The sequence below is a fragment of the Netta rufina genome, assembly GCF_964035555.1.
Source record: "Netta rufina genome assembly, chromosome: 4".
Taxonomy (NCBI): Eukaryota; Metazoa; Chordata; class Aves; order Anseriformes; family Anatidae; genus Netta; species Netta rufina.
Window position 1 is genome coordinate 76,857,772 of NC_140127.1, and position 27,529 is coordinate 76,885,300.

The 27,529-nt window shown below is 73.4% G+C and overlaps 5 protein-coding genes across 7 annotated transcripts; 1 reads left to right on the forward strand and 4 right to left on the reverse strand.

The window, feature by feature from the left end:
- Positions 1–152: 152 nt before the first annotated feature.
- MOGS (mannosyl-oligosaccharide glucosidase) lies at positions 153–2,955 on the reverse strand (the record flags this gene model as incomplete). Its single annotated transcript, XM_084286874.1, has 4 exons — positions 153–1,903; positions 1,972–2,165; positions 2,271–2,491; positions 2,601–2,955. The coding sequence occupies 4 exons, from the start codon at positions 2,953–2,955 to the stop codon at positions 193–195; spliced, it is 2,481 nt and encodes an 826-aa protein (XP_084143000.1). The 3' UTR covers positions 153–192.
- Positions 2,956–3,118: 163 nt separating this feature from the next.
- Positions 3,119–6,469, reverse strand: LOC311208694 (programmed cell death protein 4-like). Its single transcript, XM_084285577.1, has 11 exons — positions 6,301–6,469; positions 5,912–6,182; positions 5,388–5,485; positions 5,173–5,286; positions 4,675–4,896; positions 4,416–4,513; positions 4,239–4,353; positions 3,806–3,913; positions 3,627–3,737; positions 3,400–3,539; positions 3,119–3,318 (listed from the first exon to the last, which is right to left on the reverse strand). The coding sequence occupies exons 1-11, from the start codon at positions 6,355–6,357 to the stop codon at positions 3,267–3,269; spliced, it is 1,386 nt and encodes a 461-aa protein (XP_084141703.1). The 5' UTR covers positions 6,358–6,469; the 3' UTR covers positions 3,119–3,266.
- Positions 6,470–6,969: 500 nt separating this feature from the next.
- On the reverse strand, positions 6,970–11,675 carry CCDC142 (coiled-coil domain containing 142; the record flags this gene model as incomplete). Its single annotated transcript, XM_084286566.1, has 9 exons — positions 6,970–7,223; positions 7,555–7,766; positions 7,840–8,017; positions 8,093–8,207; positions 8,384–8,542; positions 8,640–8,797; positions 8,926–9,081; positions 9,154–10,623; positions 11,669–11,675. The coding sequence occupies 9 exons, from the start codon at positions 11,673–11,675 to the stop codon at positions 6,970–6,972; spliced, it is 2,709 nt and encodes a 902-aa protein (XP_084142692.1).
- A 75-nt stretch (positions 11,676–11,750) lies between these two features.
- Positions 11,751–18,020, forward strand: TTC31 (tetratricopeptide repeat domain 31). Of its 3 annotated transcripts, none has more exons than XM_084285574.1 (17): positions 11,751–11,871; positions 12,015–12,076; positions 12,168–12,228; positions 12,661–12,890; positions 13,346–13,429; positions 13,649–13,717; positions 13,923–14,072; positions 14,192–14,323; positions 15,004–15,100; positions 15,441–15,531; positions 15,625–15,766; positions 15,877–15,978; positions 16,050–16,131; positions 16,280–16,439; positions 16,639–16,713; positions 16,983–17,085; positions 17,174–18,020. In XM_084285574.1, exons 1-17 carry the CDS (start codon positions 11,784–11,786, stop codon positions 17,255–17,257), a joined length of 1,812 nt encoding a protein of 603 aa, XP_084141700.1. In that variant the 5' UTR covers positions 11,751–11,783; the 3' UTR covers positions 17,258–18,020. The 3 variants fall into 3 exon arrangements, with proteins under 3 accessions (XP_084141700.1, XP_084141701.1, XP_084141702.1); XM_084285575.1 differs by having other exon boundaries at positions 16,053–16,131; XM_084285576.1 differs by having other exon boundaries at positions 13,652–13,717.
- Positions 18,021–22,992: 4,972 nt separating this feature from the next.
- LBX2 (ladybird homeobox 2) lies at positions 22,993–27,001 on the reverse strand. Its single transcript, XM_084285578.1, has 2 exons — positions 26,490–27,001; positions 22,993–23,547 (listed from the first exon to the last, which is right to left on the reverse strand). Exons 1-2 carry the CDS (start codon positions 26,818–26,820, stop codon positions 23,150–23,152), a joined length of 729 nt encoding a protein of 242 aa, XP_084141704.1. The 5' UTR covers positions 26,821–27,001; the 3' UTR covers positions 22,993–23,149.
- Positions 27,002–27,529: the final 528 nt, after the last annotated feature.

The window sequence follows — 27,529 nt, forward strand, 5'->3', positions numbered from 1 at the left end:
GACCAGGACAGCTTGAGGAGTCCAGGAGGTGTGGGTGCAGCAGCGCTGCTCACCTGGCCCCTGCACCCATCCCTGACACAGGCACCGAGGCACGTCACGGCTGAGGTTTATTGTCGGTGGAAGACTCGAGCCCCAGATCCGGGGTGCCTCCACCTGCCCCTGAGAAAGCCGGGCCCCGCGTTGCGCCCTGCCCTAGTAGTCCTCGGCCATCACCAGCACCACCAGCGCCGACCAGCCGGTGAAGGGGTGGGAGCCCTGCCCCGCGCCGCTGCTGTCACTGTAGTGCTCCCAGAGGTAGCCGCTCTCGGCGTACTGCCGGTACAGGTTGGCCACGAGGTTGTGCCGCAGCTCGCGGTACAGCTCCGCCGCCTGCTCCCGGTGCGGCCCCGGGAGGCTGCCGTAGGCGTGCAGCGCCCGCAGCGCCAGGAAGTTGATGTTGACCCAGACGGAGCCCCGCCAGTACGGGGGGTCGTGCTCCGTGTTGCGCTGCATGTACAGGGGGCTGTCGCGGGCGAGCGAGCGCAGGCCGAAGGGCGTCCAGAGCTGCTTCTCGCTGCGCATGGCGCCCAGCAGCGGGGCCAGGCGCGGCGAGTCGGGGGGCAGCAGCTGCAGCAGCAGCGGGAAGAGGCTGACGTAGCCCAGCGCCCCCACGAAGCGGGGCCGAGGCGCCTCGCGCACCACGCGCACCAGCCGGGGGGCCGGGGGAGGCCGCCCGGGGGCCGCCCGCCCCGCCTCGCGCCGCAGCCCCACCGCCCGGCTGTGGTTGCCGTAGTCGGCGAAGGCGCCCAGCTCCTCGGCCCAGTGCAGGCGCTCCAGCAGCTCGCTGTCGCTCAGCGCCCGCTGCATGTGCCGGTAGGGCTCCGCCGGCTCCCCCAGCCGCTTGGCCGCCTCGGCCAGCACCTGGGAGGCCAGCGCCATCCAGCAGCGCAGGTCGAGGTGCCGCTCGTCCGCCGAGGGGTGCGAGGCGCGGGGGTAATCGTCCAGCCCCGACGCCAGCGTCTTGGGGTTGAGGAAGCGCTCGGGGTCGGTGTCGCGGCCGCGCCAGCGGAAGGTGTAGGGCAGGGGCCCGGCCTGGGTGCTGTTGTACCACTCGTACCAGGCGCGTAGGCGGGGGAAGAGGCGGCGCAGGTAGGGCAGCGGGGCCGTCCCCAGCAGCTGCTGCAGCGCCAGGAAGAGCGTGGGGGGGTTGGCGGTCTCGCTGTGCTGCACGACGAACTCGGGGGGCACCTTGGCCAGCGCCTCCTCACCCAGGATCTGCTCCCGCGGGATCCAGCCCTCCGCGTTCATCAGGTCGAACCAGTGCGCGATCACCTCGCGGCTCAGCTCGGGGTCCCAGCGCGCCAGCAGCAGCTGGTGGAAGCCCTCGTCCCAGAGGAAGCCGCGGGGGAAGAAGGAGCGGGAGGGCACGGCGGTGAACAGGGAGGTCTCGGGGAACGGCACGGGGTGCTCGTGCAGCGGGGACTGCACCAGGGAGCGCCCGTGGAAGTAGCCCATCCCGCCCAGCATGTTGCTGAGGGCGGCCTGGGCGAAGCGGCGCTGGGCGGGCGGGAAGCCCTTGCGCTCCAGGCCGAAGGTCTCCTCGAAGCGCCGCTCGAAGGCGGCCTCGTGCCGCGCCAGCTCCGCCGTCAGCGCCGGCCCCGCCAGCGGCCCGCGCCGGTCCCGCACGCTGCCCGACTCGAAGGTCACCTCCACGCGGGCCGGCAGCCGCAGCGTCACCTGGTGCAGCAGCAGGTGGCTGCGCGGGGCCTCCGCCGCTCCCGGCAGCCCGTGGAAGGTGTCCACGGCCAGGAAGCGCTGCCGGGGGCCCCCCGGCGGGGAGAAGACGAAGCGGTCGCTCAGGCTGCTCCGCACCACGTCGGTGAGGCGGTGCAGCCCCGGGCTCCACGCGTCCAGGTAGTGGTAGCTGCAAGCACAGAGAAGTCAGCGCCCGGCAGCACCCTGGGGACGGGGGATGCGGACGTCGCGAGGCACCTGCTGTAGGTGAAGCCCTCCCCGCTCTCCGAGGTGGGCCTGAGGAAGGTGATCCTGAAGTCGCCCAGCTCCTCGGACGTCCCGCTCACGGCAGCCAGCCGCGTCCTGTCCTCCACGTGCGGCTGCAGCGTCCCCTGCCCGTCCGTGGCCACGTAGAAGAAGAGGGAGACAAGGGAGGCCGGGCTGCCCGCGCCCTGCGGGAGGGGGGACACGTCTGGATCAGGGGGTCCCAGAGCTGCCTGCGTTCCCCTCCCGAGGACGCCGATGTCCGGGGGGGGGTCGCGGGCGGCAGCACCCACCTCAGGCCGGGCGGTGACGCGCCAGCTCCAGTCCCCGCCGTGCTCCCCGCCGTGCCGCTTGACGAACTCGGTGCGCAGCAGCAGCCCGCGGTCGCGCAGTTCCTGCACCCCGAAGTTGTCACCGTCGTGCCGCAGCCAGCCGTAGCTCGCCAGCCCGTCACCCTGCTCGCACGTGTGCCGCAGGCCGCCCCCCGCCTCCCGCTGCTGCAGCCACATCAGCCCTGGGGGCGCAGGGCGGGGGGCACTCAGCGGGCGGCTGGTCCCCGGTCCCCCGGTCCCGACCCCCGACCCCCTCCCCACTCCCCATTTTCCCCCGTTCCCGCCGCGTACCGGTGACGACGGCGCGGGGGCTGCGGGTCTTCATGCCGAAGTAGACGTGTGGCCGGTAGGAGCCCCAGAAGCGGCGGGGCGCGGCGCGGGGCCCGGCGGCGCCGGGGGGCAGCGCGGGGGGCGCGGGGTGCGGGCTGGCGGCGCGGGCGGCCGCTCGCCACCGGCCCCACTGCCCCAGCGCCGCCGCCGCCGCCGCCAGCCCCAGCCCCAGCGCCAGCGCCGCCGCCAGCCCCAGCGCTCCCCGCCCGCCCCGCGCCCCCCGCGCCGCGCCCCGCTCCCGATCGCGCTCCCGATCCCGATCCCGGGGCCGCCCCCGCGCCCCCTCCGCTCCCCGCCGCCGCCGCTCCGCCGCCATCGCCGCGCGTCACCGGCCGGGGAGGGGGGGGGCAGAGCCCCGGGGGGGGGGGGCAGCGCCCTCTGGCGGCGCCTCCGGGGGCCGCTGCTCGGGGGGGGGGGGCGCGACCGCGGCGCCCCCGGTACCGGCGCCGGTACCGGATCCTCAGACGCAGACCCGCTCGTCCCTGGAAGCCGCTTTTATTGTGCCCGCGCCCGCCCCGCCCGCACCGGCGGCCCCGGCTCCGCGGCGGGGTCCGGGTCCGGGTCCGGGTCCGTTCCCGGGGCAGCCGCGGGGGGGCCCTCGGTGCCCGGGGGAGCCGTGCCCGGCGCTCACTGCTTGACCTGGCCCCCGTCGCCCTCGCTGACGAAGCGCTTCCGTCCCCTGCGGAGGAGGAGGAGGAGGATGAGGAGGGGGTGAGGTGATGAAGGCCCCGCCGCCCCCCACCCCCCCGTGTCCCCGTACCTGGCGGGGCAGGCGTCGCGCAGCGCCCTGGTGATGATGCCGCGCTGGAAGCAGAGCTCCACCAGCCGCTCCAGGAGCCCGTGGGCCAGGGGCACGTCCAGGCTGATGTCCCCCAGCTCCGCGTACACCCGCTGGAAGCCCTGGGGTTGGGGGCACACTGCAGCCGTCAGCCCTGGGACCCCCGCCCCGCACCCCCCGGCCCCCCTGAGGGTTGTCTCTGCACTCACCCGGTTCATCTGGTCCAGCGTCACCAGCCCCGTCTCCCACAGCACCTTCAGCAGCGTCACCATCATCGTCACCGGCGCGTCCCCGGAGCCCTCCAGCACCATCACCACCGCCTGCGGGCAGTGGGCGTCAGCAGGGCCATGGAGCCCCCCCGGCACCCCCAGCCCCCCCAGCCCCTCACCTCGTACACCAGCTCGTGGTGGAAGTGCGGCACCTCCAGCGCCCGCAGGCAGCGCTCGGCCTCCGACACCTCCCCGGAGAGCAGGTACTCCCGCAGCAGCAGGTTCATCTGGGGACAGAGACGGCTGCGGTGGGGACAGTGGGGACACAGCAGGGGCTTTGTGTGGGGATGGCTGGGAACGGGGTCCTGATGTGGGGGTGGCACTGAGGCAGCTGGGGGTGCTGCTGGTGTGGCAGAGCAGACGCGGGGACACGAGCAGTGGATGCCACGGGGGCGTGCAGGTCCAGAGGGGTGCGGCGGGGGACACGCAGGGCACGTCTGGGGGCATGGGCAGGGCTGAGGGGACGAAGCGCGGGGACATCCGCAGGGACGGGGCATGGGCAGGACCGGGGGACGCGGTGCGGGATGCCCGCGGGGCCGGCCGCGCGCTGACCTCCTTGACCAGGTGCTTGACAGGGCGCTGGCCGCCCCCCACGCCCCAGACGTTGTCCAGCCGGTTGACGTCGCGCTTGATGCGCAGCAGGACGGCGGCGCGGTCGAGGGCGGCCCTGCGGAGGACGGGGTGAGGGCCGGGCGCGGGGCGGGCAGCGGGGGCCGGGGCGGCGCTTACCTGGCGTGCTCGCAGTCCACGCGCCCCTTGTAGCGCTCCAGGAAGTCCAGGGGCAGCGCGTGGTCGGCCACCGCCCGGGCGATGAACTGCCCCAGCATCTGGGGGCACGGTGTCAGCGCGTGGCCCGCCGCTGACCCGAGCATTGCCAGCGTGGCCGCGTTCCCCCCAGCACCCCCTGTAACCACCGCCCCCCATCCCGGCACAGCCACCTCCCCTCACGGCAGCCCCGGCACGGCCGCGTCCCCGCGCCCGCTGACACCTGGGGGGCCTCGGGGGTGTCGAGGATGAGGTCGGGCAGGTCCTGCAGCATCTTGTCGAAGGCCCAGGCGATGTCCTCGGGGCTCACCACGCGGCCCACCAGGTCGGACAGCAGGCGGGACGTCAGCTCGCGGTGGCTGGCCTTGCCCTCCAGCGCCAGCGCCACCGCCAGCGAGGGCACCGCGTGCTTCTGGCTGCCCAGGTTCAGCCCCCGCAGCAGCGCCTGCGCCCAGCACGTTAACACCAACCCCGCGCACACCCCCCAGACCCTGCCCCTCCCCGGACCCTTCCCCACACCAGCTTGGCCCCTGCATCTCCCCTCCCCATTGCCAAGGCTCCCCGTCACCTCCCCAAGGGACCCTGGCCCTTCCAAAGGGCTTCCACCAGCAAGGGACCCCCCTCCTCGCTCCAAGGGACCCTTCCCCTCCCGGGACCCTGCCCCGGACCAGCTGTCCCCGTCCCCCTCACCAAGGGTCCCCTCTCCCCATCCCCGACGCACCATGACCTCGCTGGTGTCCCCGTGCTCAAAGTACTCCAGCACCATGGGCTGCACGTTCTTCTCCAGCTCGTCCTCCTCCAGCTCGGGCACCACGGTGGCATACACCGTGTCCCCCTGCGGGGACGGACGGACGTGGCTATCCGTGGGGTCCCAGTCGGCCGCCTGCAGTGGGGGCTGCCCCAGGCAGGGGCTCGGGGAGGGGGCCGGGGCTGTACCTGAGCCACCTCGTCGTAGTTGGGGTCGCGGGCGTCGGGCTCCTGGTAGCCGTACACCACGCCGGGGGCACCCCACACGCCCTTGCCCCCGGCACCGCCTGCACCGGGCACAGGTAGGGCTCAGCCGTGGGGGGCACTGAGACCACCCGGGGGGGGGCTACCAGCAGGGCCAGCCGGGGGGGCTGGGAGGGAGCCCTGCCCCTTGGGGGATGGGGAGGGAGGAGGGGGAAAGCTCGTGGGGAGGTGATGGGGCATTGCGGGGCAGGGAGGATGCAGGGGGGAGTCCCAGCCCCATGGGGGGGTGACAGGGCTGCGCGGGGGTCCCAGCCCCGGGGGAAATGGAAGGGGGGGTCCCAGCCTCATTGGGGGGGGGTGAAAGGGCCGCGTGGGGGTCCCAGCCCTGGAAGGAAATGGAGGGGGAATCCCAGCCCCACGGGGGGGGACAGGGCTGTGCGGGATCCCCAGCCCCAAGGGGACGTGGCGGGGGGTCCCCAGCCCCCCGGGGGTCCCAGCCCGCCCCTCACCTTTCTTGGGCAGCCCGCGGCCCTTGCCCATGCGGGACTTGCGGTCGTGGGCCCTGCCCTTGGGGCTGCCGGGCTCGGGGCCGGGCTCGGCGCCCTCGGACAGCGACTCTCGGGCCGAGTCCCGGGACGAGGCGCGCCGCAGCCGCCGCTTGGCCTTGGCCTTGAGGCGCGCCTCGTGCAGCTGCTTCTCGCGGGGGGCCCAGGGCAGCGCCCCCCCGGCCCCCGGCAGCTCCTCGGCCCCGTCCTCCTCGGCGCCCGCCGGGCACGGGCCCTGCGCAGCACCGGCACCGTCACCGCGCGCCCCGCCGGGACCCGGCGCCCCCGCCCCGCCCCGCCCCAGTCCCGGTGCCGGTGCCGGTGCCGGTGCCGGTCTCGGTCCCGGTACTTGCCGTGGCGAAGGGGGCGCGGTCGGCGGCGCCCAGCTCGGCCGCGCTGGCGGCGGACATCGCGGCGGGGCCGGGCCCGAGGCGGCACCGGGACGGGGACCGGGACCGGGACCGGGATGGGGACGGGGACCGGGACGGGGAAGGGGCGCTGGGCTCGGCCCGACCCCGCCCCGCCCCGCCGCGCGGAGGAAGTGACCGGGGGCGGCGGCGGCGGCAGCATGATGGGAGCCGTAGTCCCGCCGGCACCGGGCGCGGGGAGCACCGGGGGGCCGGGAACCACGGCACCGGGCACGGCGGCACCAAGGGGGGGGGAGGGGGGGGGAAGAGACGAGACGCGGGGGCACGGAGGGACCCCGGGGGTGGGCAGCGGCGCGGTGCGGACCCCGACCCCCTCCTGGGGAACCCCCCCCACCCCGCACCGGCCCCGGGTAGCACCGGGCGAGCACGGCCAGAGCCGCACCGGGCTTGGGGGAGCCCCTCGGGCACAGCGGGACCGGGACCGGGCCCAGCACACAGCGGGTGACCCCACCGGACACCCCCACGGGCACGGGGAGGATCCCACAGCCAGGGCAGGGGCTGCCCCCCCCGGGCGCTCCCACGGGACCCCCCCCCCACGGGGAAAGGGACAGAGGCCCGGAGCCCGGCTCTGCCCCGCGGGCACTTTATTGCTGCTCAGCCCTCGGGGCTCTTGGCCATGCAGGGCAGGCCGGGCACACGCCAGCGCCGGGCCCCGCGCAGCCGCAGCGACAGCCACTGCTGCTGGCTGCCCGCCAGGTACGACTCGGGGGGGGCGCGTGGCCGGCCGGGAGCCTCGCTGCTGGGGGAGGCCAGGGGGGGCCCCGCCGCGGCCCCCGGCACCTCCAGGGTCTCCAGGCTGTGCAGGCTGCTCGCGCCCAGCTCCTGCGTGCGGGCACCGTTGTTGGAGCCTGGATGGGGAGAGGAGAGGGGGTCACAGGAGGGACGGGTCCTGCCCTGTGCCCCCCATCCTGAGCTTCCCAACACCGGGAGGGGTGAGGAGCCTGAGCCAGGCACCACGGGAGCTGCAGGCTGGTGATGGGGGCTCCATCCCCATCCCCATCCCGTCCCCATCCCTGTCCCCATCCCCATCCCATCCCCATCCCATCCCCGTCCCCATCCCATCCCCATCCCATCCCCATCCCATCCCCGTCCCCATCCCATCCCCATTCCCATCCCCATCCCATCCCCTCCCCATCCCCATCCCATCCCCTCCCCATCCCCGTCCCCGTCCCCACTCACAGCACTGGCGCAGGGAGGGCCAGGGGTGGGAGGCCAGGTAGGCCTTGCCGCTGGGCTGCTGCAGCAGGCAGAGGATGGCGCTGTCCATCTGCTGGAAGACGCGCAGCGACAGCAGCGACTGCCGGGTCTCGGGCGCCAGCCCATAGTGCTCCGACTGCACCAGGTCCCGCACCAGCGCGAAGTCCTGCTGCAGCTGCAGGGCGCCCTGCAGGCTGTGCACCGCGCCTCAGCCTGGGTGCCCCCGGCCCCAGCCCCTGCCCGGCCGTGGCCCCGCCGCCCCCTCACCTGAACTTGATCTTCCGAGCCAGGATGTGATCCATCCAAGCCTCCACGAAGGCCGTCGTGACCCGGGCCAGGGTGGGCACCTGGGAGTCGCGGGGCAGCAGCTGGGCCCCCTGCAGGACCTGGCCCAGCACCGTCTGCGCCGCTGCCGCCGCGTACTCGCTGGGGGAGCTGGGCAGCTCTGCGGGGACGGGGACCCGGTCAGCCCTGCGGCCCTGCACGGGATGCGGGGGGGGTCAGGGTGCCTGCCACCCACCGGCTCGGAGGCTGACCCGCCAGTGCTTGCCCAGCGGCATGGTCTGGTCAAAGATCTCGGCCGACATCCGCTTGCAGTCGGTGGAGAACATCCTCAGCACGTCCCCTGCAAATTGCTGGGGAGCAGAGTGAGGGCAGCTGGGGCTGTGCAGCCCGGCACCTTGCCGTGCCAAACCGCTCCCTCCCCGCTGCGGGACCTCTCCCAACACACTGCACGGCTCGGTGCGTGGCGGCTGCTGGCACCCGGGGCTGTGACAGTGGCACACGAGCCGCTGGCAGTGCTCAGCCCTACCTGGATGCTGGCAGCCATGGAGCGGATCTGCTGGCACAGCCACAGCTCCTGGTGGGACCGGAGCCGCTGGTGGGGTGTGAGGTGCTGGAGGCTGTCCCCGGGCTCCGGGAAGGCTGCACCCACCAGCAGCACCAGCGCGTCCGTCTCAGCCTTCAGCAGCTGTAGGTGGCAGAGGGAAGAGGAGTGACCCAAATCCTGCCCCCAGCCCTGCAGTGGGGCTGAGCCCCCTGTGCCCCCACCCCGGCCCTGCCCTCACCTGCAGGTCTCCCTGGGTGACGAGCAGGAACTGGTGCAGGGACCAGGACGCCAGGAACTGGAAGGCCTTGCCCATCAGCCAGGAGCAGGAGGCCTGCACCGTGGCCAGGCACCGGCCCAGCAGCTGCAGGCGCAGGCAGGGTGAGCCGGGGGGGCTGCCTGGGGGCAGACAGAGCGGCGGGGACGTTGTGGTGGCTGCGGTGACACCGCACTTAGCAGGAGCTCGGCACAGCAAGGCCAGCAGAGGGACTGTCCCTGTCCCCAGACCATGACAAGGTGCCACTCACCCTCCGGTGTGGGCGGCAAGTGCCGCAGGGCGAAGGCCAGGGCTGGGTAGAGCTGCTGCAGGAGCCGGGCGGTGCTGCTCTGCGCCGCTCCCCCCGACGGCCCCGGCACCGCTGAGCACCGGTCACACAGCCCCGAGCCCAGCGCCCGGGTGAAGTCTGCGAGGGGGACACGGGGTGAGCGGCGCTGGGCCCCGGGCAGGGCCCCCCCGGCCACCCCGCACCCCGTACCTCGCTCCCAGGTGCGCAGGACTCCCTGGCACAGCAGGCGCAGGCAGAGCCGCTCCAGCTCCTCCTGGCACTCCGGGGGGACGCAGGCTGCAGGGGGACAGCGCTGAGGGACGCCCTGCAGGACCCTTAGCCCCCGGTGCAGGGCTGGGGGTCTCCCGGAGGCGGCCACTCCGCAGGGACCCTGGGTGAGTGCCTGGTGCAGCTCCTGCGTGCTGCCGGGGGTCCATCCTGCCCTGAGGTCCAGCAGCTCCAGGCGCAGGCCCAGCGCGGCGCTGGTGGCGTCCCAGAAGAGGGGGAGGTACCGGGCGTACAGGGCCTCGGCCGCTGCCGCGTGGGACGCGTCCAGCCAGCGCACCGACTTCCAGCCCGGGGAGCCCGGCCACGGGGCTGTGCATGGGGGCACGGGGCTCCCCGCCTCGCTGAGCACGTGGCGCCAGAGGCTGTCAGCGGAGGCCACCAGCACCTCCAGGATGGGGCCAACGAGCTCCCTGTCCTCCACGCACAGCGCCCGCAGCTCCTCGGGGAGGTTCCGCAGCACTCCCCGGCCCGAAGGCCCCACGTCCTGCGCTGTGACGGGGCAACCAGCCGGAGGCCAAAGCGCGGTGTCCCCCGCCCCATGCTGCAGGAGCTGCCCGAGCCGCTTGGCCGCCAGCCGGCCGCGCTCAGCCGCCAGCAGCGCCAGCACCCTGTGCAGGGGGAAGGCGCGGGGCAGCCCCTTTGCCGCGCAGCCCGGGACGGAGCCCAGCTCGGGGTCCAGGTCGCCCAGCACGCGGTTGTAGATCTCCAGCCCTTGGAAGAGGTCGGCGAGCAGCGCCGGGGGGACACCCGGGGGTCCGACCCTCGCCATGCCCCGCAGCTCCTCCTCGACCCGTTCCTCCAGCAGCCGCGCCGCCTGCAGCGCCAGCAGCCCCAGCGCCCGCCGCATGTGCGCCACTGCCTCGTGCCTTCGCAGCAGCAGCGGCCGCAGCCAGGCCTCGCCGCGCACCCGCCGCTGCAGCGCGCTCCAGTGCCCGGCGTGCGCCCGCAGCTCCTCGCACAGCCCCCGCAGCGGCCGGGCCGTCCCCGGCAGCAGCCGTCGGAGGAAGGCGGAGGCGGCGTGCAGGCGGCGGCAGTACTCGCGGGCCAGGCGCAGGAGGTGGCGGTGCCGCAGCAGCGCCTGCAGGGTGGCGCCGCGCTCGGCCACGCGCGGGTGCAGCGGGTGGAAGGAGAAGGCGTCGGCGGGCTCGTGCCGCACGTGGCCGCGGAAGGTCTCGGTGCGGGGGTCCTCCCAGGCGCGGAAGGCGCGGCCCAGCCCCGCCAGGCTCCGCTCCAGCCCCGGCAGCGCCTCGGGGCGCTCCTCCGCGTCCCCGTCCGGGGCGGCCGGGCCGGCCGGGGGGGGCAGCAGGCGCCGCAGGCCGGGCCCGACGCAGCTCCGCAGCATGGCCTCCGCCTTGCGCAGCGAGCGGGACAGGCCGCCCCGGGGGCCGCCGCCTGCGGGGACAGGGACGGGAACGGGACCGGGAACGGGGCTGGCACCGGGAGCGGCACCGGCACCGAGCCGGGCGCGGGGCGGGGAGGAGGCGGGGCGGCGGCGCTCACCTGGCTCCGCGGGCGGGCGGGGCGGGGCGGCGAGCGGCGGCAGCAGCGGCGGCAGCAGCGGGGGCAGCGCGGGCAGGGCCGGCGGGGGGGGGCACCGGGAGGGGCACCGGGACGGGCACCGGGCGGGCGGCGGGCGGCAGCTGCGGGCGGGGGGCGGTCAGCAGGGGGCGGGGCCTCCTGCGCGCGCCCCGCCCCGCCCGCCGCCGCCGCCAATCGGCGCTCGCCGAGCCGGGAAGCCACGCCCCCTCCCGGGGCGGGGCCACGTGGCGCCCCGCGGGCGGGCGGCGTTGCCATGGAGACGCCGAAAGCGGGGTCGGGTCCGGGGCCGCCGCCAGGCCGCGACCTCAGGGCCGGGCCGGGCCGCAGCAGGCGCCGCCTCCCCCACGGCAGCTCGGGTCCGGTCCCGGCACGGCCCTGCCCCGCTGCGCCGGCCACAGAGCCCCCCCCCAGCCCGCCCGGCCGGTCCCCAACTGACGCCCCCGCAGCCGGGGCCGCCGGCAGGGAGCGGGGCCGGGCGCCATGGGCAGAGCTGCGCGCCCCGGCCCGGCCCCGGCCCGGCCGCCCGGTCCCCGCGGGGCCTCACCTGCCCGCAGCTCCTCCCGGGCCGTCCGTCCTGCATGCTGGGCCGGGCGCAGGCACGGCTCCGGGCACGGCTCCGGGCACGGGCGGCCGCCGCCGGCAGGAAATGAGCTTAGCGCCCCTGAGCCCCGCTAATCCGGGCAGGGCAGCGGGCAGGGCCAGCCGGCACACAGCGCCCGTCCCCGCCTGCCGGCAGGGCTGCGGGGGGGCACGGCGGTGTCCCGGGAGGGGCTGCGGCGCCCACGGTGCGACCCCCGGGGACAGCGCTCGGGGCCGCGGGACCCCCCGGAGATCCCCCCCCACCCCCCGGGGCCGGGAGCTGCCGCTTGAGCCCTGCGGGCCGCCGTCCTGCCCTCACCCGGCATGGCGGCCGCGGCCTCACGCCCCGCCCGCGCCCCGCTTCCGGCTCGCGCCCAGCGGGAGCTTCCGCGGTCCGGCGGCGGGCACCGGGAGCGGCGGGGCCGGGCCGGGCCATGCGGGGCGCAGGCGGGACGGGGCCCGGGGCCGCCCTCACCGCCTGCCCCTGGGGCTGCGTGCTTGGTACCGGCGGCTGGAGCGGCGGTACGGGGCTGGGGGGGGCGCGGGGCGGGGTCCCGGGGGCGGGGAGGGGCAGGACCGGGTCCGCCCCCCCCCCCCTCCCGTCCCCGCCGCGTTTCGGTTTCGGTTCCGCCGGCGGCTGAGCGCTGCCCCCCCCCCCCCCGCAGTGCCCCCGTGCCCCCTGCACTTCCTGCGCGGTGCCGCCGAGGCCGAGCGGAGGATGCGGCAGGTAGGGGAGGGCGGGGGGGGGGCACCGGGAGCCCCGGGGCAGCGCCCCCGGTGTGTGCGGGGCGGCCGCGGCACCTCCCGTCCGCCCTTAGGCTGCCTGCCCCCCGCTGCACCGCACGGCGCCGGGACGAGGCCTCGCGGAGCTGCTGCCAGGTGAGGGCGAGGGGGGCTCGGCCCCTGGGACCCCGGGGGTGGGGGGCGGCTGGGAGCGTCCCGGGGCTCTGCCGCCCCCCGGTCTGTCCCGGCGGTGCCCGGCGTCCCCCGGCACCGGGGCGAAGCGCTGGAGGAGCGGGCAGCGGCTGCCACCCCCCGCCAGGCACGGGGAAGGACCCGCCCCGTCCCCTCCCCTCCCGTCCCGTCCCGTCCCGTCCCGTCCCGGGGCTGGGCTCTCCCCCGCAGCGCCGCTCCCGTTATCGTTATCGGAGCGTGGCCTTCAGCAGCCGGCAGCTCCCCTGCCCGCGGGGCCGTTTGCTGCTGCTTCGGTGCCGGGGGGGGGAGGAGAGGGAGGCGGGATGGGGCCGCTCATACCGGGGCTGCGGGGGGCACGGCCGCGGGGAGCTGTGGGCAGCCCCTCGCCCTGCACAGGCCAGGGCCTCTCCTGCCCCAGCCAGCCGGAGTCCAGCGAGGAGGAGGAGGAGGAGGAGGAGGAGTGGCTGGACTGCGCCCGGGGCTACGGCAGCCCCGGCTTCCACTTCCACGGCACCAACAACCCCGTCCTGCGCGGGGCGCCGCTGCCTGTGTACCCCGTTCCCAACTTTCTGAACCTGGGCGTGCACGGCCTGAACACGTCCTGGAGGCACCAGGTCACGGCGGAGGTGAGTGCCCTCGGCCACACGCGCTGCTCCTCCTCCCCGAGGTGCCCCCACTGCCAGCGTGACCCGTCCCTGCCATGCCGTGCCCTCTTGTCCCTTTGCCTCCTGGCTGCAGCAAGGCTCAGCTCTCACATCCCCTCCTGCGATCCCCGCGTTGGCTCCGGCTCTGCCCGACTGCCCCGATGGCCCCTTTGGGCTCAGGCTTGTTGCGGCTGAGCCGTGTCTTAGCTCCTGTGTGAGCTGCAGCTGCTGCAGCTTCCTGCCCGCAATCCCCTCCCGAATACATGGCTCCCCCCCCCGAATCCCTGCAGCTCCACGGTGTCCCCGTCAGCCCTGCAGCAGCTCCCAACAAGCGTGGGGGCAGCCAAGGGGCCACTGCCTGCACCTCCCAGCCCTGTCCTGGCTGGGGCGCGGTGTCGGGGGCTCACATTTGGTCACTGACACCCCCCTGCCCCCAGGAAGCAGAGAAGAACGCAAAGGAGCTGGTGGCAGAGGAGGAGCGAATGAAGAAGAAAGCGGAGAAAAAGAAATTGAAGAAGAAGGTGGGTGTGTGCTGCTGTGGGGTTCTCACGGCCTGCCTGGATCAAGGTCTCTGCCGTCTGAGCCCTGCTGATAGCCCCGGGGGGAGGCGTCTCCCAGAGGCTGGAGCTTGCTTACACTCTTTGCCTGCAGCACACTGGGCAGAGCTGCGCCGCGGGTCAGCTCTGGGTTTGGGCAGCTTTGGGCTGCTGCCAACTCATGGCTTTATCTCTGCTCTTCAGAAGCAGAAGGACAGGAAGAAGCAGGAAAAGTTAAAACAAGAGCAAAAAAGCAAGCAGGAGGCTGAGTCGGTGAGCGGCCGTGCACCTTTCTCTCCCCCTGGCAGTCTCATTCCCTGCTCATCCTGGGGCATGGTGCTGGGCTCTCCGGCAGCCTCTGTGCGGCGCCTCCGAGGGTTCCCACAGAGCTCAGGATGTGCAGAGCTGGGGCTGCGAGAGCTGTGGGGGGCACAGCCCTGCCTGCAGCTGCCCTCCTGCTCCCGTTCTCTTTCTGCAGAATGCCTCGTCTCTGAACAGCGCTGCTCCCGGCGAGGCTGATGGTGCTGAGGAGGAGAAGGGCTGCTCAGCCTCCAGCCCCTCTCAGAGCCTCGGGGATGATGCGGAGGAGGGAGCGGGGGACCAGGGTGGTAGCGTGGAGGCGGTAGAGGTGAGGTGCTGCGGCCATGGGCTGTGCTGCCTGCCAGCCGGGGTCAGCCCCGCGCGGTGCCTGCTGCCCTCCCTGACTGCTGCCTGCCGTGCATGGCTCTGACCCCTCTTATCTTCTAGGATGAGCTGGATTTGAGCTGCACCTTTGTCTTCAAAGCTCGGCAGAAAGCAGGCGTGAAGCTGCAAGTGCCTGAGAAGGAGAAACCGACCCAACCCGGTGCTGTAGAGCCCAACAAGGGGCCGCAGGAGACAGTGAGTTGGGTCCCACGACCCCAGAGGGGCCATGCAGGCAGGAGCACAGGACCCCTGCCCACGAGGGGCCTCGGGCAGGGGAGTTCTCTGGGCAGTTCCTGGGAAGGGAGGGGGAGCCAGGGCAGCCGTGGGCAGCGGTGCTGCTGCTGCTGGTCCCAGGGCTGGGCACCGGCATTCCTGGTGCTCGGGAGGTGTCCAGAGCTCCTTTGGGCTGGGGCCTCCTGAGCACCCTGACAGCAGCTGCAGGAACCTGGTAACGGACACGTGGGAGCCGTAAGTACCCTTGGCACTGACTCGCCCTGGCCTCTCTTCACAGCCTGCGGCTGGCCCAGCTCCTGAATTAGAGCTGGGACTGTGCGTGGGCAGAGGGAGCCCCCCAGTCACCAAGGGGCTGGCGCAGCACATGGGTCCCAGGGCTGTGCTGTCTGCCTGGGTGGTGGCAGGGACAGTGCCCACCCCGGTGCTGTAGGCTGGGAGCCATGGCAGCTCCTCCTCAGCCTCTCCCAGCTCTTTGGAGCTGGCTGCGCTGTGCTGGTGGGGGTGTGGGTGCCCCCCGTCCTCTGCCCAGCCCCACGAGCTGGGGCACAGTGGGGACAGGCAGCTCTCCTGGGCTGTCTGCCTCAGCCCCCAGGCTGGGGCAGGAGCCCTCACCCCTGCTGCCGTGCTTGGCTGCTCCACAGGCACCTGAGCCCCCGCTGCCGTGCTTGGCTGCCCCACAGGTGCCTGAGCCTGTGCCCCTGGACACAAGCGTGGTGGAGCAGAGCCTGGTTCTTGCAGGTCAGTGCCTTCCTGGACAGCGAGAGCCAGAGGGTGGGCACGTGGCAGCTCTGCCCTGCTTTGTCCAGGCTCTGCAGGCAGCTTTGCCCCAGGAGGGTTGCTCTGGGTGTGCACCCTCGTGCTTCTCACTGCCTGTGGGTCTGCGTGGCACCGGGCTGTCTCGAGGCACCTTTCCCACGCGATGGGGTGAAGGCAAAGCCGCTGCCACCTCCCCTCTGTGGCCCTGCCTGTCCCCAGCAGACACACGTGTCCCCGCCGCGTGCTGGGACACCGCTCTGCTCCCCCCCCTGGGCTGCCCGGCTCCCTCGGGGGTTGGCAGCGGGTGATGCTCTCCCTGCAGGCCACGGCAACGAGGCCGCCCAGAAGGGCTACTACGAGGAGGCAGTGCAGGCCTTCACCGAGGCCGCGAAGCTGAACCCCAGGGAGCACCGGTGAGCACGGGGCTGGGCGCTGCGGGGGCACCGAGCTCCAGGTCCCAGCTGGCATGCCCAGAGCCTGCAGCCAGGACCCTGCTCTGCCCCCAGGCTCTTCGGGAACCGCTCGTACTGCTACGAGAAGCTCCAGCAATACGAGGAGGCCCTCAGGGATGCGCAGATGTCCCTCAGCCTCCAGCCCAACTGGCCCAAAGGTTTCTTCCGCAAGGGCAAAGCCCTGCGGGGGCTGAAGGTACCGGGGCGGGCAGGGGGCTGCAGGTGCTTGGCGGAGCCCTGCAGGGGGGGCGGAGGCAGCGTGTCCCTGCGGACAGGAGCTCAGCCCCTCTCCCCGCTTGGCCCCAGCGCTACGCCGAGGCCGTTAGGACCTTTGAGGAGCTGCTGCGGCTGGACGGGGCCCACCCTGACGCGGCCGCCCAGCTGCAGGCCTGCCGGGCGCTGCTGCAGGTGAGCCCCGGCCCTGCCGTGCTGCTGGCCCCAGCACCACCCCGCGGGGCTGACCCCTCTCCCCTCCGCAGCAGAGCAGCGCCCACACAGCTGACGGCCCCGGGGGCGTCCCCGTGCTGTCCCTGCTGGAAGATGGGGAGTCACCGCTGCCCGGTAAGGGGCTCTGCTCCAGCAGCAGTTCTGCCTCGGGGATGGTGCTGGGGGGGCCCTGGGTGGGGTGGAGGTGGATGGGAATGGGGGCTGCAGGGGCTGGGCTGGCCCCCAGCCCTCAGTGTGCTGAGCCCCGGGTGCCTCTCACCAGAGGAGTGGGTGAACGGGAGCTGCAGCGACACCGACATGAGTGGCTTTGTGACTGTGGTGAAATCGAGGAGCCACTCGAAAAGCCGGGCCCGGGCCACAGCTGCAGCGAGCACCAAGCAGCAGCAGCAGCAGCAGCAGCTGCCTCCGCATCATCCTGCCAGGTAGGGCCAAGGGGCTGGGGAGGGAGATGGGGCTGGTGGGGACGGCAGCCTGGGACCCCAGGGAAGGTGCCTGGTGCTTACTGGGGGCAGCGGGAGGGCCGGGCGAAGCATGGTGCTGCCACGGAGCTGGGGTGCTGGGGAGCCCTCCAGGCGTGGGCAGGAGGGAGGCAGTGCCGGTGATGGTGGTGCGGTTTGGCAGGGACTGCTACCCTCTGTGGGTTGGGAACATCACCTCCAGGATCACCGAGAAGGTGCTGCGGGACTGCTTCAGCCGGTGAGCCTTTCTCCCCGCGCCTGCCCTGCTCCATGTCACCATCCCGGGGCCAGGACCCTGCACCCACGGTGCCCCGCCAGCCCCCTGCCCGCCCTGTCCGGTGGGACCAACGCACTTGGGCCCCTGCTCCCCGTGCTCCTGCCCTGTGGGAGCGAGCCCTGCGCTGCGCTGGCACATCCCGGCCCCATCCCTGCTGTGTTTTGCCTTCCCTGTGGGGAGCGTTGGTGCGGGCTGTCCGTGGGGCAGGCTCCTGAGACTCCACCACGCAGCTTTGGGAAGATCCAGTCCATCCGGATGCTCCCAGGCAAGCACTGTGCCTTCATCAACTTCAAGCAGAAGACAGCGGCAGAGGCAGCCTACGAGGAAATGCTGGTGAGCACCGGGCCGGGGGGACCCACGGCCCCTCCTGGGCCCTGCACCCAACGGGGCTGCAGCAGCACCGATGTGTCTCCCTCGCCAGGACGCTGACCTGGAGGGAAGCAGGCTGGTGCTGCAGCTCAAGCACCCCTCCCACGCCACGCCGAGCCCCTGGCAGCGCCCCTAGGCCTGCTGCGAGGGGGGTGCCCTCCCCGGGGGGCTCCTGTAGCCAGCAAACCTCGACAGCTCACGGGGAGCAGAGCCAGGCCCCCTGAGGTGGGACGCTGCCCCCTGTACACTGGGACCCCGTCCAGGGGCTGGCCCCACCGGACTGCAGCCCCAGCACCACCCCGCTCCGCGGCACGCAGCCTCGCACCCTGGGGAGCCAGCAGGACCCCTCCCGGCAGGGCTGTGGCCGCGGGGCTGTGACCTCTTGGGATGTTTTCCTCCAGGAGCCGAGGAGTGAGCACAGCTGGGTTTGGGCCCTCCCTGCTCTGGTTTCAGCCCCAGCCTGGCGCTTTGTGCCCCCCATCCTGCAGCAGCAGCTCCTGGCTGTGCGCTGAGCGCTCGGAGCTGGTCCCCAGCCCTGGGAGGAGCCGGGGGCACCCTGCAGGGTGCCTTCCCTGGGCCTCAGCGGGCTGGGGGGGCCCTGCCCACCCCCCCCTCTCTCTCTCCCTGTGCAGCAGCCCCGGCCCCTGTCCCGGTGCTGCCGTGTGCTGGGCTTGTTCCCAGCCCAGAGCCCTACCTCCTGCCACCCAGCGTGACTGTGCCTTGGGGGCTTGTCCCCCCCAATGGGCTCTGGGGCCCAGGGCCCGTGCTGCCCCGGGGGGCTGCCCACGGAGCTCCCTGTGCCCAGGGGCCCTGCACGCAGCAGGGCTGGGCCCTGCCCCACAGCAGCAGACGCTGCCTTCAGGGATTTGTACCTGCTTTGGGTTTCTTAATAAAACCAAGAGCCAGACGTGTGCCTGTGCCGCTCCTTCTCCTGCCCTGCTGCCTGTCCCTGGCACCCCATCAGCCCCCCCTTCACATCAGTGCAAAGCTGCCCCCCCCCAACCGGGCTGTGGGTCTGTGCCCCCCCCCAGGGCACTGCCACTGTCACACCTCATCCCCCCCCCAGCTCCTGCCCCTGCTTTCCTCCAGCTCCTGCCCCGTCGCCTGCCACGGCCTCGCTCCGTGCTGCGGTGCAGCCCCCCCGCGCAGCCCCCCTGTGTGACTCTGGGGAAACCCAACACGGGGGCGGGGGGCGCCGCGTTCCCAGGCAGGGCACGGTGGATGTGTTTTGTCTCTCAGTCCCTTCAGGCCCTGGCAGCGATTGATGGCCTGGGACTCGCGCGCGGCCTTTGAAGCGTTCGGGGCTGCTGCTGAGCTCCATTAAAGCTCACTTTGCAGCAGCACCCGCGGCACACAGGGAGGCTGGTTTCCCAGCGAACATCTGTGGGTTTTTAGCGGGATTATCTCTAATGGAGCTGCCCTTTGAGGCATCTGAGGGTTTCATGTGATTTACAGAGGCGAGCTGTGCTCGGTGGCTTTTGCATGGGAGAAGAGCGAGTGTCGGGCGGGCTCACAGCCGGGCGCTGCCGCAGCTCCTGCCCACCCAGCCCTCTCCACGGGGTGCTGGCTCACCACACTGGGGTTGTGAGGGGCCCTTCACTGCTCACTGAGCTGGGGTGAGCGGCTCTGGTGCACAGCTCCACATCCTCTGGGGCCCAGCACCCACAGGGCTGCTGCTTTGGTCACTCTGCTTCCCTGAGTCTTGCTGCCCCACCACTGCAGCTGCCCCCTGGCCGGGCTGCGTGGGCACTCCCGGTCCCGTGTGGATGCTCCCTGGAGGAGTGGGGACACCGTGGTGGCAGGGGAGATCAGGACAAGGGACAGCAGGGACAGAGGGGATGGGCAATTGCCCAGGGCAGTGCGGGGTCCTGCAGGAGGGGTGGTGGTGCCATGGGGACACAGCGCTGTCACAGCAGGGACAGGGCAGCTCTGTGCCCAGGCTGCTCCCTGCAGTGCGGAGTCACCAATTCATGGAATCCACCTAGGCTGGAAATGAGCTTCAACCGAGTCCAACCACCAGCCTGACCATGAGTCCAACCAACCACCATGACCCGTCACTAAATCGTGTCCCTTAGAGCCTCGGCCACGTGTCCCAAATACACCAGTGATGGGAACAACTCCACCTCCCTGCTCAGCCCAGCTGCACTGGGCCCCCAACCCTGGGAACATCGGGGCATGGAGAAGAGCCCGGGGGTCCCAGGGGCACGGGGGGGTGCTCTGAGCACCTGGGGTGAGGTGGGGGCAGCGCCCAGGCAGCCCCCAGTGCCTCCCACCGCCCAGCTGGGGCCTCCCAGTGCCCGGGCTTCCCATCAGCAGGGGTCCTGGTGAGGGGCAGGGCCGGGGGGGTCCCGCTGCCCCCGGTGCGGTGTCACGCTGTGTTTGCTGTGGGCCCCCAGCCCCGCTGTTAGGAGAGCAGCGCCTGTAATGTCATTTGCAGGTGATGGGAGTCACAGGGGCCGTGGCAGGAAGGCAGCAGGCAGGCCATCAAGTAGGATTTGATTAATATGCAAATGGGCGGCGGGGAGAAGGAGCACGGGAGACAGCGAGTAATTAATCACTAGTTAAAAGAAATTAATACCAACAGCAGAGGTTGTCAGGAAACAGCAGCAGAGTTAATCATCCAGAAAATTGGAAGAGGAAAAAGACGAGAACGCGCGGGGAGGAGCGGAGCGCGGGGCCGGGCCTGGCGGTGCCCCCGCCGGCGGCACGGGCACGGAGCTGCCCCAGCGCCACGGTGACGGGCGCGGAGCACCCGGGGGCGAGCGCGGCTGGGGCGTGCCCGCGGCCCGGCTCCGGGCAGGGCCTCCCGGGACCGCGGGCCGGGTCCCGCAGCCGGGGACCCCCCCGGGGTGCTCAGCGCCCGCGCGCGTGGGGGACGCGGGGGGACCCCGCTTCGGGCGGCGCCGCGCAGCCCCGCAGCCCCGCTCCCCCCGCAGCCCCGCTGCCTCCCGCAGCCCCCCCAGCGCGCACACCGGGGGGGCCGCAGCTGCTGCCAGTGCCCGAGCCCGCGGCCGGCTGCCCCCGCGCGGTGCCGCTGCGGGCGGGGGGCCCGGGGAAGCGGCTGCCGATGGCGGCGCGCCCGGCGCCTGCGGCACGTCCCGGAGCGGAGCCCGCGGGACGGGACGGGACGGGACGGGCGGCGGCGGGGGGGCTGAGCCCGGGGGGGCTCGGGCAGGCTGGGGCCGCGGCGGGGGCACCAAAGCCGCCGGGCACCGCGGACGGAGGAGCGGGAGGTGCTGGCACCGGCTCTCGCTGCGGGGACGGGGCCAAAACGCGGGGGCCTGAGCCCCCTCCTCCTCCCCCATCCCTGCCCACGCTGCCCCCCCCAGCCTGTGGGGCGCAGGGGGAGGGCTGGGGCCGAGGATGTGGGGTCCCGGCGGCGCTCGGGGAGGCTCTGGGGGCGGCGGGACTGCGGGACTGGAGCCCCCGGCCCCGGGCGTGCGGCCCCGTGCCCGGCTCTATCGTGGGGACCGGGGACATCGCCGGCGTGGCCGCCTGCCGGGAGGGGGGTGGCGGAGGGGCCGGGGGGCTGCGGGACCGCAGAGGCGCTTCGTTATCTCGCTCCTGGCTCCTGGCTGCGGCTGCTGGGGGCTCGTGGGGAGAGCGCAGGGCTCCTGGCTCTGGGGCTGGGGACAAACCGCCGCTTTTTGGTCGCCCCTCAAGTGAATGAGGCGTTGGCGGCAGCAGCAGCCCGGAGCCTTGCCCCAACCCTGCGGGGCCGTGGCTGCGGGCACCACGGGGCAGTGTGAGAGTCCTGGGATCCCGCGGGGGTGTGCAACCCCACTGCTGTGTGTGCAACCCCATTGCTGTGTGTGCAGACCCCACTGCTGTGTACAAACCCCACTGCTGTGTGTGCAAATCCCATTTCAGTGTGTGCAAATCCCACTGCTGTGTGTGTGACCCTACTGCTGTGTGTGCAGTCCCCCCCTGCAAGGTGTGCAAACCCCATTGCTGTGTGTGCAAACCCCATCTGTGTGTCTGCAAACTCTTCCTGCGGTGTGTGCAAACCGCACTGCTGTGTGTGCAAACCCCATTGCTGTGTGTGCAAACCCCATTGCTGTGTGTAAGCCCCATCTGAGTGTGTGCAAACTCTCCCTGCTGTGTGTGCAAACCCCATTGCTGTGTGTACAACCCCTCCCCGCGGGGTGTACACCCCCCCCCCTCAAGTCTCTGGGCCTCTGGGGGCCCGTGCAGAGCTGGGGGGAAGGAGTCGGCCCCGGAGCAGCACCGGGGCAGCCGGGTGGGTGCCGGGCTGGGGGCTCCCGAGGCCAGGCAGCCCCCGGAGTCTGCAAGCAGTGAGGAGAGGGAGGAGGGAGGCAGGGCGGGACCCCCTGGGGGTCCTTACCCCCACTGCTTGTCTTCTGTCCCCTCTCCTCCGGAGCCCTGTCCGGGGCTGCCCGCAGCCAAGGGGACAAGCAGCACAAGGAGAGCCCCCGACCACCCCCGCCCCTCGCGCGTTCCCCCCCCCCAAGGTACGCCCGCAGCCGGGGGCTTCGGCACGGCCGGGCCGGGGTCCCCGGGCAGGGCGCGCCCCTCCCGACCCCGGCGGGATCGCGGCCGCGGCCCCGCGCACGCCCCGAGCCCGCCTTCCCCAGGCCTCCTACCTGTCAAATTAAAAGCAATTCCCGGGGGGGGGACCGCTCAAAGGCACTTTCAGGGCTAAATCTCATTTCTCCCCCTCCCCCTCGGCCGGCGCTGCTGCAGCGCTGGGGGAAGGGAAGGACAATGCAATTAAAAATGGAGTAAATAATGGAAGAAGCGGGTCTCCGTTCGGAAGTTTGCACCGGCGTAATTAGATCAGCGAGGGCTCATATGGAGCCCGGGGGGGCTCACACGGAGCGGCGATGACAGGGGGCTCCGGGGACGGCCGGCAAGGGCACGGGGCCGGCAGCTGCCTGTCACCTCCCCGCGGCCGCCCCGGCTCGGTGGGAACGGACGGGGGGGGTGCGGGGCCGGGCCCCCGGCACGGAGCAGCGCTTCGCTGCCGCTCGGACACCCCCCGCTCGCCCTGAGCCTCCTCGGGGAGTGACGTCATCGCCCCCGCGCGGTGACGTCACCGGAGCATGACGTCAAGGGCGGCGGCGTGGAGCCCAACGACTCGGAGCAGGTGTCCGGGTACCGGGGGGCGCCCCTGCCTGCCCCTGCCTGGGCGGTGGGGGCACGAACACGGGCACAGACACACGGACACACGGACACGGGCGCGAAAACACACACATGTACAGACACACACAGACACACAGACACACACAGACACACACAGACACGGGAACACGCACACGTAGGAACACACAGACACGTACAGACACACACACAGACACGGCTACACCAACAGAGACACAGACACAGACAAAGGCACGGACAGGGACACGCGGAAACGCGGACACGGACACACAGGCACACACCCGCGGACACACGGACACACGGACACACAGCCGGGGGTGCTGGTTGGGGCCCGCTGCTCGCCCCCCCGCTGCTCCCTGCCCCGGCTGCGGGTGGCGGCGCCCCGAGCGCGTCCCCGCTGCAGCCCTGCCGGGGGGGTCCCAGCGCTCTGGGCGCGGGGCTGGGGCCCCGTGGCGGTGCCGGCGCGGGGCTGAGCAGGGAGCCGGGGGCTCAGGGACCGCGGCTCCGCGCCCCACCTCGCCCCCGCCCGCCCCGGGGCTCCCCCAGGCTGAGAACGCCATGCTTGTGCCCAGCTCGGGCTGCAGCGGGGGGTGCGGGTGCTTGGGTGTCCGTCCGTCTGTCCGTCCGTTTGCTCGTGCACAGCCCGCCGCGCCCAGCCAGCCCCCCCGCTCCTCGTTAATAAGGTGTCTCCTTTATTCAAAATATATACACGCGGGGCGGCCCGGGCCTCGCGGACGGACCGACGGGACAGACACGATAGAAAATAAAATTAAAAAAAAAAAAAAAGAACAAAGACAAAAAAGAGAAATTGCACCAAAGCCCCCGGCGCGGGGGCGGGGGCAGCGCGGCCGCCCCGCTCCGGCGGCGGCCCGCGGTCAGTTCCCGGTGCCGGCCCGGCCCCGCCGCCTCAGTCCCCGACGTCGATCTCCTCCTCCGAGAGCTCGGCGGCGGGCGGCGGCTCGGGGCCGGCGGCGGGGGCGGCGGCGGGGGCGCGGGGGGGCTCGGGGAGCGCCGCCAGCTGCTCGAGGGCGGCGGGGGGCAGCGCCTGCAGCGAGGCCACGTCGGCGCGCATCTCCTCCAGGTCGCGCTTGAGCTTGGCGCGGCGGTTCTGGAACCAGGTGATGACCTGAGCCGTGCTCAGCGCCAGCCGCTGCGCCAGCTGGTCGCGGTCGGCCGGGGAGAGGTACTTCTGGTAGAGGAAGCGCTTCTCCAGCTCGTAGATCTGCTGGTTGGTGAACGCCGTCCGCGACTTGCGCCGCTTCTTGGAGGCCGGGCGGTGCCCGAAGGCGCCCAGCGGCTCCCGACCTGCGGGGACACGGCGTCAGCGCGGCTGCCCCCGGCCTCGGTGCAACCCCCCCCTCCCGGCCCCGCCGCCCCCCGGCCCCTTCCCGGCCGAGAAACGCCGAGCCGTGCCCAACCGAGCCGTGCCCAACCGACCCGAGCCGTGCCGAGAGGTGCCCGACGGGGCCGCGCTGAGTTTTGCTCAGCCGTGCAAAGCGAGCCGAAACGAGCCGTGCCGAGCCGAGCCCCGTGCCGTGCCGTGCCCGGTGCCGGTCGCGGCCCTGCCCGTGGCTCCGCACCGAGCCCAGTGCCCAGCCGCGGGTTCCCGGGGCCCGGAGCCTCCCGCCGCTCCCGGCCCGCTCCGCCCGCTTCCCCCGCCGCTCCACAGCGGCCCCGACCCGGGCCGAGCCGCCGCCCGCCGGCTCCTCGCCGCGCCGGGCCGAGCCCACCCGTGTCCCGCGGCCCCGCAGCCGCTCCGTCCCCCCTGTCCCGGCCCGGCGGAGCGTTCCGGGGCTCCGGTCCGGTCTCTCCTCGCCGGCGGCTCGCCCCGGATCGTGCGTCCCGGAGCGCTGCCGCAGGGCCCTCACCGCGCCGCGGCCGGGCCGGGCTCGCCCCCGACCGGCCCGCGTTGCCGGTTGTCCTTTCGCTTCAGCGGCGTTAGGAGCACCCGCTGCCGGCGGGCCCGGCCCGGGGACCGCCCTCAGAGAGTTCCGGTTACCGGCAGCCCGGTGCCCCGCGGCCGGTCTGCGGTGTGAGTCGGTTCCGGCCGCGCCGAAGCTCCGAGGCCCCGACAGACCGCGCTCAGCGGCTGCCCCCGGTAAAGAGCTTCTGCGAAATGCGCGGATCCGTGTCCGGCCGCTGCCGGTCTGCTCCACGCTCGGTAACGGCTTCCCACCAGCGGCGCCGTCCCGCTCCCGGCTCCGCGCGGCCGTTGAAGCCTTTCTGCCGCCGGCGGCACCGACCCGCCGCGCTCGGTAGCGCGGCTCCCGAGGCCCGGCTCGGCGGCGGCTCGCCCCGTGAAGCTCCCGTTAACGCTTCGCCGTAGCCCGCGGGGCCGCGGCCCGGGCCGCTCTCGGTTCTCCTCCCGCTGAGCGGTCGCCGCCGGCCCCGGCCCCGCTGCGGCCCCGTCCGCCCGTAACGGGGCTGCCCGGCCAGGCGCGGTCTCTGCGAGGCGCCGGTCGGCGGCGGCTCCGTCCGTGTGTCCGTCCGTTCGGCGCGCTCGTTCGCTAAGTGCGGGAGCCCCGGGCTGTCCCAATTTTCTGCCCGTGTGTCCGTCCGTGCAGCGGGCTCATTCGTTAATTATGTTAATTACGGGAGTTCCGAGCTGTGCCGGTTCTGTCCGTGTGTCTATCCGGGTAAGGGTTTTTTCGATAATTACGGGAGTCGCGATCTGCCCGTCCGTGTCCGGGTGTCTGTCTGGGTAACGTTTCTTTCCTTTTTTTTTTTTTTTTTTCTTTTTTTAATAATTACAGGAACCCCGCTCTGCCCATCCGGGTGAGGATTTCGTTGTTAATTACGAGAACTCCGATCTGCACGTCCGTGGCCGTGTGTCCGTCCGGATAAAGGCTTTTTTCGTTAATTTGGGAACCACGCGCTGCCCGGGTTCTGTCCGTGTGTCCGTCCGGGTAAGGGCTTTTATTTTTTCGATAATTACGGAGCCCCGAGCTGTCCCGTTTTTGTCCGTGTGCTCTTCCGGGTACGTTTTTGTTTTCCCCGTTAATCACGGGAGCCCGCTCTGCCCGTCCCCGGCGTTTCTTTTCGTCAGCTCCGAGAGCCGCGTTCTGCCCGCCGGTGTCCGCCCCGTAACGGCCTGTGTCGGACCGGGGCTGCCGGGCCGCGCACACGGCGGCTGCCGCTGCCGGGAGCCCGGGGCCGCCGGGGGCGTTCGGAGGAGCCGCGGCCGGGCCGGGCCCCGCCGGCGACGTGGCTGAGCGGCCGGGCTGCCGCCGCCCGCGGGGCCCGTTCCCAGCCGGGAGCCGCGCGGCCATTTCCAGCCCCGCGGGGCCGCCTCTGCCGGTACCGGGTGCGAGCGGCCGCCGGGGCCGGGAGTCCGCGCAAACGGGATTTCTGCGCTACAAACGAGGATCGCGGCCGGGGCCGGCGTGTCCGCTCGGAACGCGGCGAGGGACCCAGCCCCGCTCCGGGGGGCGGAAAAGCCGCGGCCCGGCGCGGGTTTTCGTTAAAGGTTTTCGTTACCGACGGGAGCGAGCCGGCTGCGGCCGGTCTGCCCGAGCGCTCGGTAACGGATCCACACCCTCCGCGGGGCCGCTGCCTCCGTTTTAGGGCTGGGGCCGCCGGCGGGACCGATCTCGTGCTCTCTGCGGCGCGGTCCGGCCCGGTACCCGGCTCGTTATTTGTGGCTCCCGGTAAAGGCTCCGGGGCCCGGCTCTCCCGCCCGCCGCAGCGTTTTGCGGAGCTCGCGCTCCCGCTGATGCCGGGCGCCGAGGGCCCGGTACCGGGCTCTGACCTCGCCCGTCCCGGGGCCGCGGCGGAGCTCCCGCGGCGCGGCTCGGCCGGTGCGCACGGCGGGGGTTCGCTGGGCCCCCCGGGCCGGCCCCGGCCTCTGCCTCCCTCCGGGCCGCGGCTCCGCGGAGCGGTAACGCCGCGCCCGGTCCTCGCTGCGGGCACGCTCCGGGCCCTCCCGGGCCGCCGCCGTCGTCCGGGCTCTGTCCGGCGCCGCGGCCCCGCTCTCCCGGTGCGGACATGAACCAAACTTACCGGAGCCGCCGTGCCGCGCCGTGCCGGGCGGGAGGCGAGGAGGGACCCCGGAGGCGGCCCAGGCCCGGCCCGCCGCGGGACCGAGTCCGCCGCCCGCCGCCCCCTCCGCGCCCGGCCCGGCCCGGCCGCCGGACACGCACCTGCCCCGCTCCCTCCGGGCCCCCGCCGGCCCCGGGCCGCCTCCCCGGCCGGCCCCGCTCCCGGCCCCGGCCCCGCGCCCACGGCCCGGCCCCGAGGCGCCCCGGTACCTTCCGCCGCCTGCAGCACGTTCAGCTCCAGCCCCTTGAAAGTTTTGCTGGCGAGCTCCTCCAGCGCGCAGAGCGGCGAGGACGGGGCGCACACACCGTTGCGGGGCGCGCCGGGCCCCGCCGCCTTGTCCGGGAGCCGGGCCGGGGGCGCGCCGTGCCCGGGGGGGGCCCTGCGGCCCGAGGGCCTGCTGAGGATGTCCTCGATGCCGAAGGGGGTCAGCGGCTTGTTGGAGTTGGCGGGCGGCGGCAGCTGGTCCAGGGCGCCCCGGCGGCGCTCCTCGCCCGCGGCGGGCAGCGGGGGGGAACCGGCCGCCTCCCGCGCCGAGGTCATGGCGCGTCCCCGGTCCTGCACCGGGGCCGGCTCAGCGGCGCGCCCGCCTCATGCTGCCGGGGCCGCGGCGGCGGATCCCCCCTCGGAGCCGCTGTCCCGGCCGCCCCGCCCGCGCATGAAGCGGCTCCGCGCCGGCCGCGGCCGCACTTAAACCCGGCGGGCGCAGCCCGCCCCCTCGGCGGGGGCCCGGCGGCGGCGGAGCGCTCGGCCTCCCGGCGCCGGGAGCCGCTCGGCGGGCAGGGCGAGCTCCGCGCCCGCCGCCGCTCCCCCCCGCGGCCCCGGTGCCGCAGCCTTAAAGGCGCGGGGCCGGGGCGGATAACGGGGCACCGGGAGGAGGAGGAGCCGCGGGGGCGGGAGCCGGGAGCGGAGGGGAGCGGAGGGGGCCGGGGGGGGCCGGGGGGGTCCCCGCCGCTCCGGCCCCGCGGGGCGGGGGGGGGCTCCGCTCCCGGGCCGGTGTGGCTGTAACGGGAGGCAGCCGGGGCGCAGCACCGCGCCGCCGCGCCCGGTTTTAAGAGCTCCTCGGGGGCGGCCCGCTAACCCCCCGCCGAGCCCCCCCGCCCGACCCGGCGGGGCTTTTGCCGTCGCAGAAATTTATTAGCTCCCCTGCTCTAAAACGCCCCATAAAAGCGCAGGGGCCGCCGCGTCTGGGAGTGATTAGGCCGCTTCGGGCGGGTTTTGGGTTTCAGAGCGCGGCCCGGCCGTAAACCCC

Bases quoted from the DNA above. Each gene is read 5' to 3' on its own strand.
- TTC31 (XM_084285574.1), top strand. From the start codon at position 11,784: ATGCGGGGCGCAGGCGGGACGGGGCCCGGGGCCGCCCTCACCGCCTGC. The intron at 15,101-15,440 runs GTCAGTGCCTTC...CTCTCCCTGCAG, and splicing joins GCAGAGCCTGGTTCTTGCAG to GCCACGGCAACGAGGCCGCC. The intron at 17,086-17,173 runs GTGAGCACCGGG...CTCCCTCGCCAG, and splicing joins CAGCCTACGAGGAAATGCTG to GACGCTGACCTGGAGGGAAG.
- LBX2 (XM_084285578.1), bottom strand. From the start codon at position 26,820: ATGACCTCGGCGCGGGAGGCGGCCGGTTCCCCCCCGCTGCCCGCCGCG. The intron at 23,548-26,489 runs GTACCGGGGCGC...GTGTCCCCGCAG, and splicing joins CGTGCTGCAGGCGGCGGAAG to GTCGGGAGCCGCTGGGCGCC.
- LOC311208694 (XM_084285577.1), bottom strand. From the start codon at position 6,357: ATGTCCGCCGCCAGCGCGGCCGAGCTGGGCGCCGCCGACCGCGCCCCC. The intron at 5,287-5,387 runs GTACAGCCCCGG...CCGTCCCCGCAG, and splicing joins ACTACGACGAGGTGGCTCAG to GGGGACACGGTGTATGCCAC. The intron at 3,319-3,399 runs GTACGGGGACAC...CCTCCTCCGCAG, and splicing joins CGCGACGCCTGCCCCGCCAG to GGGACGGAAGCGCTTCGTCA.